This window comes from Haplochromis burtoni, unplaced genomic scaffold (assembly GCF_018398535.1).
Source record: "Haplochromis burtoni strain Fernald_Lab_line unplaced genomic scaffold, NCSU_Asbu1 Contig_2241, whole genome shotgun sequence".
Classification (NCBI taxonomy): domain Eukaryota; kingdom Metazoa; phylum Chordata; class Actinopteri; order Cichliformes; family Cichlidae; genus Haplochromis; species Haplochromis burtoni.
The window spans coordinates 4,618-14,388 of NW_024584602.1; the positions used below are offsets into that span (position 1 = coordinate 4,618).

General features: G+C 39.4%; 1 protein-coding gene across 1 annotated transcript; it reads left to right on the forward strand.

Annotated features, from left to right (window-relative positions):
• The first annotated feature begins 4,845 nt into the window (after positions 1–4,845).
• Positions 4,846–8,805, forward strand: LOC121813685 (extracellular calcium-sensing receptor-like). Its single transcript, XM_042217571.1, has 8 exons — positions 4,846–5,036; positions 5,491–5,785; positions 5,894–6,183; positions 6,300–6,595; positions 7,050–7,243; positions 7,387–7,608; positions 7,689–7,812; positions 7,892–8,805. The coding sequence occupies exons 1-8, from the start codon at positions 4,846–4,848 to the stop codon at positions 8,794–8,796; spliced, it is 2,517 nt and encodes an 838-aa protein (XP_042073505.1). The 3' UTR covers positions 8,797–8,805.
• Positions 8,806–9,771: the final 966 nt, after the last annotated feature.

Sequence of the window (9,771 nt, forward strand, 5' to 3'; positions counted from 1 at the left end):
AATTCTAACAACAGCTGATCAAGCTTAAACTGCTGCTGTTGTTTAGCGCAATAAACAAACGAGAGAAAAGCCAATCATTGACCAGTTTCATGACTGAAGTTTCAACAGGCGAGAGAATGACAGGGGAGGCTGTCAAAGTTCAACATCAGTAACTTAGCGCACACAGCTGTATAGAAACTCCGTCGTGCTAGCTAGCACGCAGTACGAGTTATTGTAACCGTCAGCACAACGAAAATAAACTACACCTAAACTCGGTTTATATCTGACCCAAATAGAGTGCAGTTCATAACTTCTTACCTGAAATTCAGTTCACCTCATGCTCCGACCGGCAGCCGCCTGCTTCTCCTGCCTTCGGTTTCCCTTATCCACGATTGAGCTCCGCGTAAGCCACCACCGGTCGAGCGGCGGCCGCCTCACCGCCTCGCATGTTTCTTTCCCCACATACGAGGGGAAAGAGACATACACCGGTGGCTAGCAGCCCTCTGTTATAGCTCCGCGTCAGCCACCACCTCACGCTCCTGCCTTCGGTTTCCCTTATCCACGATTGAGCTCCGCGTTAGACACCACCGGTGTTATTTAATGGTGTATTTAATTAATTCATTATGGCAGTCCTGGCGTTCCATAGTCAACAGGCAGGGTCAGAAGAGTAATTCAATTAATTATGCTGTTCTAGCTATAATCCACAACTTAGGCTTTTGTTGACATCACATTTGGCATCAATTTGTAACTAAAATACTCAAATTTGCAAAAAAAAAAATAAAACATCTGTCTTATACAAACTATGTGCTACTGCAATGTATTGTCAGAACACTTTTTTGTAAATTGCAAAATAAGTACTTTTCCAAATACAATATGAAAATATTACTTAGTTCGATTGGTAAGTTTTAAATTTATTGGATATGCAACAATTATTAATCAAACAATTCAGATGAATTCAGTTATTCAACTATAAAGGTCAAAACAGATTAAAACTAACTGAGACATACAATATGTGCTCACCGATCTCAGTGCATCATGGCCAAAGACAATGATATGGTGTCTCCCGGTCGGAACATGCAGGGCTCTAAACAACATAACTGGGCATGTTTATTTTAGTCTTTAATGACAGTGACATGACGTCTCAACGTGAATAAAAATCAACATAAGTTGTACTTTAAGTGTTACCTTAATTATAGAAGCAGAATGAGATGAACTTTCAGGCAGTTGATAACAAATTAGAGTAAACAAAGGCTAACAGTTTTGCTCCATGTGGCACTTTTTATGTGATGAAAAAGAAATTATTTTACTTTTCATCACAGCTTTCCCTGCTTCCCAGAGAAGAGATGCTGATGTCCCAGGAGTGTCATTATTGCCTGAAGTCTATTCTTTTTTAAAATATTTAGTAAATTCTTTATCTTTGAGCAGTGATGTATTAAAAACTGGCGGAAGTAAAAACATTCCGCCAGTTTTTACTTGGCGGAATGTTCTTCTTATGTATTAGTGTTAGAGATGCAGGAGCATGATCGCTGACAGCTGTCACTCAATGTCACTCAACAGTGAGCTGCTGACTACTATAAAGTATATTTCTTATGGTTGAGATGAATGCCATGTGTCGCAAAGTCCGAAATCGCTGACATACTGTTCAACTATATTTGTGGACTTTTTGTGTATTAAAATTGCTACTCCCCTTTGCCTAGAGTTATAGCAGGCTGACAACGCATTTGGAAACTCAGGTGTTTTAAATTAATCTGTAGCTGCGACAGGCCTATGAGCCTCCTGTAACAAATTGTTACGACCCGGCTCAAAATGACCGTAACAAGAGCGGGGTGTCCCGTGACTTCCCACGCTCAAACAGACACAGCCACAGCATCTGACTTTTAACAAAAGTTTATTCACAACAATGGCACTCACGGTAGTGTGAATGTATAATTTCGGGGTGAGCTAAGGCCAACACAACAAACAAAACTCAACCTAGGCTTCGGTTCCCCTCTGACCTGTTCAAGGAAAAGAAAAGAAAGAAATAACACAGTCTGACCTCCCTGGTCTAAAAACACAGGAGAAAAGAAGGCTTCCCAAAATAATCGGCAGCTCACCCCTACTTGCTCCACACTTCATACACATGCCCAACCTTGTAACCAAGTAGCTATGGCTACGGCTGCTCCGTCTGGACCTGAGGCAAGTGCACGGGAAGTCTGCCACACACCCCCGCACCACAGCTCTTCAGTCGCCCTTTTATAGTTCACGTCCACAGCAGGAACCAGTTACATCAGGCCATTCCTTAGGTCCACCAATCACAGCCGAGCTCCTGAACAGGTGAATTTGCATACACACATTAAGAAATAAATAACCCACCAACATGCGCACGTAACACAAATCAACATCTGCCTGTAGTATTTTAAGCTGGTTAAATATCTTTAACCTCTTCTCTCTAAACAATAATAATGACTGAAACTAGCCCACTGAATGAACAATGGACTGTGAGGTCACTTCCTAGGTCATTGATATGCAAATTATCAATGATCAGTGGTCATGACAATTGAGTACCAATTGACAAATGAGTACCATTCATAGAGAGTTGGGGAATTGCTGCAATCATAGCATTGTAACATGGTGAAAGATGTACCCTTAGGCCCCCTCCTCGGTTCAGAGATGGTCTTTCCCTTTTCACGTAAATGCCCTCCTTGACTCTATGATCAAACCAGCATTCCTCCCTGTCCAGGATGTATACATCCTCATCATTGAAAGAGTGGCCACTGGCCTGCAGGTGTAAATAGACTCCAGAGTCGTTAGCTCTTAGCAGTTAGCTCTTCTGTGTTGTGCCATCTGCTTAGCCAAAGGTTGTTTGGTTTCCCCAATGTATAAATCATGACAACCCTACTGGCACTTAACAGCATTTACTATATTGCTCTGTTTGTGTCGGGTAACCAGATCCTTGGGGTAGACGAATTTTTGGCACAGCGAGTTTTGGTGTTTAAAAGCCACAGAGACGTGGCGTTTAGAAAAAAAATCGGCTCAACTGTTCCAATTCCCCTGACATATAGGCAGCAGTTGTCCTTCTCTCATGATTGCTTGGGTATTTCCAGTTCAGACAACCACATTTAAATGGCCTGTATTTGTATAGCGCTTTACTAGTCCCTAAGGACCCCAAAGCGCTTTACATATCCAGTCATCCACCCATTCACGCACACATACACACTGATGATGGCAAGTTACATTGTAGCCACAGCCACCCTGGGGTGCACTGACAGAGGCCAGCCAAAGTGTTTCACTAGCTTGGGGACCTTCTTGATATGATGTTCGTCTGCTTCCCTGGGTGCTGTGTCTTTGGGGATAATGTTCGCTCTGTGTTGTAGCATCCTGATGACATCCAGTTTGTACTCCGGTGGACGATGAGAGTCAAACCTTAAATTATGACCTGTATGCATATATTCAGGATACACATCAACAGTTAAATGTCCTCCATTGCTGATGGAAATCTTACAGTTTAAGAAGGCTAACCTGCCTCTTCTCATATCCTCACGGTTCCAAGAGCAAACGCACTTGGTCGGTGCTGACAGTGGTCCTGTTGCTAAGTCTCTTACGAACTACCTTCACTGATTCAGTGACTGGAACAAGAGTGAAGTGACGTAACATCATATGAGACCATTGTGTCATCTGCCTCCATAATCACCTTCTCAACAAAATCCAAGGTGTTTTGGATGTGGGGTTGAGGACCAATGCCAGAAACTTTGAGATGTTACGCTGAATCAATGTTCAGTTTTGGGTATTTAAAAATCAACTTTTTGGGTATTTCTTTACCTGGATAATTGAGCATGCATCAAGACAAACACTGATGTTAACGTCTTGCTAACAATTGTGCATTTATTTTTAAGCTGCGCATGTGCAGAGCCTGTAGGTATAGGTTCTACAATGACAGCTTCATACAGCCAACTCAGCATTCAAATTTCCCAAATCCCTTGGTATACTGTCAAAGTTATGCAGGAGATAGTAATTGAAAATGATGTAGAAAGAGGCCTTAGGCCATACAGATGTTAATACTACACCCTCAGTGTCTATTTAGGTACACAATGTGTCTCTTGATAATTATTTCCATAGTCATTTGCATCCTTTCTGCAGAATCCACCACCATCTATTTTCCTGCATTTCTCTCCTTAATATCCTATCTGTCAAACACATCTTTAGCTTCTCTATTCCTTGCAACTACAAATCAATCATCAACATTTGCTCCATTGACAAATCTCTCCCCCATGGGGACAATCTCTATCACTACATCCAAGTCATTACATGTTTCATCTTACTCTTTTATTGATAGCAAAAATTTTCAGGTAAAATTTGAACAGTTTTGACAGCAAAGACATCCTAATTTGTTTTTGCCTGACATTTGATGATGTTTCACAGAAGTGACATAAATAAACAAAAATTAAATACCTTTTTTTTTCTTATTTTATACTGCTATACAAGTGCCCTAATTTTTTGTACATTTAGGATGTTCTGGATCAATGGATAATTAATAAATGATCAATTTCTTAATGTGAGACAAGCTATTTATACATTCTAAATATATCAATTGTTAAAAGTTAAACTAATTATGAAATGATTTTTGGCCTAGGCAACTCAAAGTCACCAAACCACACTGGGACGGCATAGAATATGATTAATATCTGGGGGTTTTGAAAAAAAATACTTGGTAAGAGGATGTACTTGAGAAGGTTAAAAAAAACAAGAAAAAAAGATTTCTCCAAAGACTTATATAAACGAGGGAAAACAAACGTACGCCCATATGCACAAGCTGGATGTCAGACAGAGATGGAAAGATCAGCTGTTTTAATTGGTCTGGTATTGGCTGCTCATCTGACTCAAACAACCATGTCTACAGGGGCTTGGGCTGGTACGGTAGTATCATCTGTGAAATGCAAGCTGCAAGGAAGCACTCGTTTACCTGCATTTTCAAAGGACGGGGACTTTGTTATTGGTGGTGCTTTTTCCCTTCATGCCTACACACACACAGTTTACAATGACTACACCATCATACCCGAGCCTGTGAAATGCAAAGGAAGGTCAGTACTGGGATGAAGAGAGTGCTCAAAACATGTTGGACTGTCTAAAAATAAAACTATTTTCACATGTTTTATGTTCTGTAGTATTACATTGCTCTTGTGTGGTGCTGAAAAAAAAAATAAACAAGAAAAGTATTCCAATAGTCAGTCATTTATATTCTTGGAAGTAATAGTTGTATTTTGAAAACAGAAATCATATTGTTAAACAACAATTTAAAAAAAATTGAACAGGAAATGACAAGCCTTTACATATTTATTTATACATTTTTGTGATCTTGTGAGCATGATAATCATTTTTGCTGAATTTAACTGGTCAGACAATGTGTTGAAGTACCCTTATACAATGAAGTCATTATCTGGCCATGGTCAAAACCCACAACTCCTACAATGTTTTCTTGTGACATTTAACCTAAGTCTGTAGTTTAATTTCTAACAGTGAGTTGACTTTCTGCAGCATTATCACCAGTGAACTGCAATCATTACGTGCAATGGTCTTTGCCATAGAAGAGATTAACAACAGCACAGAGCTGCTGCCCAGAATTAGGCTCGGGTATCAGATCTATGACTCATGTGCATCAGTGGCTGTGGCAGTGCATGTGGCATTTCAGTTTCTAAATGGCTTCGACCCTGTGTTTTTTATTGGTAACAATTGCTCACAATCTGGTATGGTGATGGCCGTTGTTGGGGACTCTGGGTCTACGACATCCATCAGTTTGTCACAAGTCATCAGGGCCTTTAACATTCCCCAAGTAAATGTTTCCAATTTTTGTCAATTTTTGTATTTACATTAAGCATGTGCATGATATTTGATTTTGCGGTTCTTTTACATTTACACTGTTTTATTTCTTTTGGTTTAGGTTAGCCACTTTTCGACATGTGCATGCTTGTCTGACAAGCAGCAGTACCCAAGTTTTTTCAGAACAATTCCCAGTGACCAGATTCAAGCTGAAGCACTAGCCAAGCTAGTGAAACACTTTGGCTGGACTTGGATAGGTGCTGTTCGGTCAGATTCGGATTATGGAAATAAGGGCATGGCTTCTTTTCTCCAAGCAGCACAGAAAGAGGGGATCTGTGTGGAATACTCTGTATCTTTTTATCGGACAGACCCACAGAGCAGAATTCAGAGAGTGGCAGATGTTATCCGCAGGTTTCTTCATCACAGATATTTATTGTGCATTAACTTGTTTAATTATCTTTAAAATAAACATTTGATGATGTGAAGACATAAAAACATCTTTCTAATGCACTATGTTGTTTGTCAAGGTCTACAGCTATGGTTGTTGTCGCATTTGCAGCTTTAGGAGACATGGGGATACTGCTGGAGGAGCTTTCACGTGAGCCTTCCCCACCCCGCCAGTGGATAGGCAGTGAGTCTTGGATAACATACTCAGAATTAACGAAATTCCATTTATGTGCTGGGGCCATTGGATTTGCGATTCCGAAGTCAGTAATTCCAGGTCTCAGAGACTTCTTGTTGAATCTGTCTCCCTCTGAAGTGGCTGCTTCTCAAATACTTACTGAGTTTTGGGAAGGTTCATTCAACTGCACACTTAAAAACAGTAAGGAATGTTTCTAGGTTTAAATGATCCTGTCAAACTTCTGGTGTTACAAGGTGCACTGTTGATCCATGAGCTTGAAGTATTAATGGTAGCAATGAAATATGAGACAGGTGGCTCTCTACAAATATTGATACTTATGATACCTTGTCTAAGGAACATGGAAAGAAAAGAATCTGCACTTCCAGATGCATTTCTTTCCAAGCTCCTTAGACAACGATGACCTGGATGTCTGAGAACCGTCACAGATTTATGATGACTTCTAATTCAGTTGAAGTTTACGTGACTTAGTTTTTGTATTACAGACTTTACATATCTATATATTTTTAATCTTTTGAGATTATGAATCACAGTGGTAATGTAATTTGTAAGTACATAAATGAGATCTGAGACTAGTTTGAATTTCAGAGTTTAAAATGTCAGTTCTGTCTTTGTTTATTTTTAGATACTGCTGCAGACAAGAAGGTATGTGATGGAAAAGAAGACATAAACAGTCTCCATAATCAGTACACTGACACATCTCAGCTCAGAATTACTAACATGGTGTACAAAGCTGTGTATGCATTAGCACATGCCATTCATAATGCAATGTGTCGAGGAGCAAATGTCACAGCTCAGTGTGACACATTAACCAAGTTGCAGTCCAAACAGGTCAGAAGAAATAAATATCTTAATGGCAGTTTCCCTCATCACCTCTAATATAACTTGGATCAAATAAAGTATTACTATTAATAATTGCAATATTGTATGTATTTTCTTTCTCTCCCACGCTCTCTCTTTATTCATTTTTACAGATTTTAATTGAACTGAAAAAAGTTAATTTTACCCAAAATGGATATGATGTGTCATTTAATGCTAATGGGGATCCTGTGGCTATTTATGAGCTCATCAACTGGCAGAAAAGTGAAAGTGGAATCATTGATATGATAACTGTGGGGCTGTATGATGCATCACTACCAGTGGGCCATGAATTTTGGATTAACAGAAACATTACCTGGATGGGGGATAGCAGAAAAGTAATGACTCAAAGGATGAGAATCTAACTCTACTGAACAAGATAATTTATATTTATTATGCCACCTTTGTGTGTTGACAGGTGCCAGTGTCAGTGTGCACTGACAGTTGTCCTCCAGGAACTCGTAAAGTACTGCAGAAAGGAAAACCCATCTGCTGCTATGACTGTATAGCGTGTCCTGAGGGAGAGATCAGTAATACAACAGGTAAAATCAAATTTTTGTCCAAGCATTTAAAATGGTTTTACGCTTCCCAGAAGTCTCTCTTTTTTTTTTCTTTATTCAGATTCTGCTGATTGTCTACGCTGTCACACGGAATTCTGGCCTAATAGAAAGAGAGACACTTGTATCCCTAAGCCTGTAGAGTATCTTTCCTTTCAAGGCATCCTAGGAATTATCCTGGCTACATTCTCAGTTGTGGGTGCTTTTCTGGCTATTATCACGGCGGCTGTATTCTTTCATCACAGGACATCTCCAATTGTCCGAGCCAACAACTCTGAGCTGAGCTTCCTGCTGCTCATCTCTCTCACTCTGTGTTTCTTATGTTCATTAACTTTCATTGGAGCACCATCTGAGTGGTCCTGCATGCTGCGTCACACTGCATTTGGGATCACCTTTGTACTCTGTATCTCCTGTGTACTTGGGAAAACTATAGTGGTTTTAATGGCTTTTAAAGCTACACTTCCAGGTAGCAATGTCATGAAATGGTTTGGTCCTCCACAACAAAGAATGACTGTTGTGTCTTTCACCTTTATTCAAGTTTTAATATGTACTATTTGGTTGGTAGTGAGCCCTCCTTTTCCAATAAAAAATCTAACCACATACAAGGAGAAAATCATATTGGAATGTGCATTAGGCTCTGCTGTTGGCTTCTGGGCTGTTCTCGGTTACATAGGCCTACTTGCTGCCTTTTGTTTTGTTTTAGCTGTCTTAGCCCGCAAATTACCTGATAATTTCAATGAAGCCAAGCTTATCACTTTCAGCATGCTGATATTCTGTGCAGTGTGGATCACCTTTATCCCAGCATATGTCAGCTCTCCTGGGAAATTTACAGTGGTTGTGGAGATTTTTGCCATTCTGGCCTCCAGCTTTGGTCTAATAATGTGTATATTTGCTCCAAAGTGTTTTATCATATTGTTTAAGCCTGAGAAGAACACCAAGAAATATTTAATGAACAAAAATCAATCATAGTCTATTAACAATCGGAAAATGGTGAATATTCTAATCGCAAACTTAAATTGTGCCCCTTCAAAATATTTTTGTTGTTGTTGCTAAGTTCAAATTCATATGTCATTATTTATTTTTTTGTACATGTAATTATTTAGTGTATGGATATTTCATTGAGAGTCAATCACATAAATAAATGTAAAGTCATATTTAACACTCAGTGTGTGGTTCTGAGTTATTTCTCAGTGGCCTGATACAATTTCTTCTAGCAGTTTGATTTCTTTTACCATTTCATTTTGTATCAAACACTAAATCATACTCAGTCATAGTATAATCAAACTGCTCAAAGAAATAAACACTTTTGTTGGGAGTTTCTTAAATTTACAGAAACAAAGGACTATTTTGGTTGGGTACTGTAATTGTTTCGCCTTTATAAAGTAAACTGTAAAATTAATATGCTTACCCAGATTAGTGGTGACCCATCATCAAACCAGTCATGGTGAACAGTGTTACAGGCATACAACATTCTCCATGGTTTCTTCCAACCCTTTGACATTTATTACATGTACTCATATAATAATCATTGCATGCCCTCATGTTTGAAATGTACAGGGAGCCAATGGTAGAACAGCCAATTCTAGCAGTCTATGGCAAATGCCAAGTGGGCTCCATGATGCTGAGCCATCAGTACTGGGCCTAGTACATTATATCAGGCCCTTAGGCCACCATTATTAAGTCTGCTTCTGAATATTTGGTCAGAAACATTCATAGCAGTGGTCTGCTGGAGGTAATTTTGTAGGGTGATGCCAATGCTCATCCGGTTCTTTCCTGCACACAAAAACAAATAACGGTCTTGATGATGGGTTAGGGACCAAATTCTCCTCCTGTGTGCAATAAGCTCTCTTAGAATAACTGTTTGTCTCCTGGAATCACCTGTTCTTTAGACTGTCTTCAGAGATACAACAATGTTTCTGCAAATGTAGGTATTGATGTGCCATT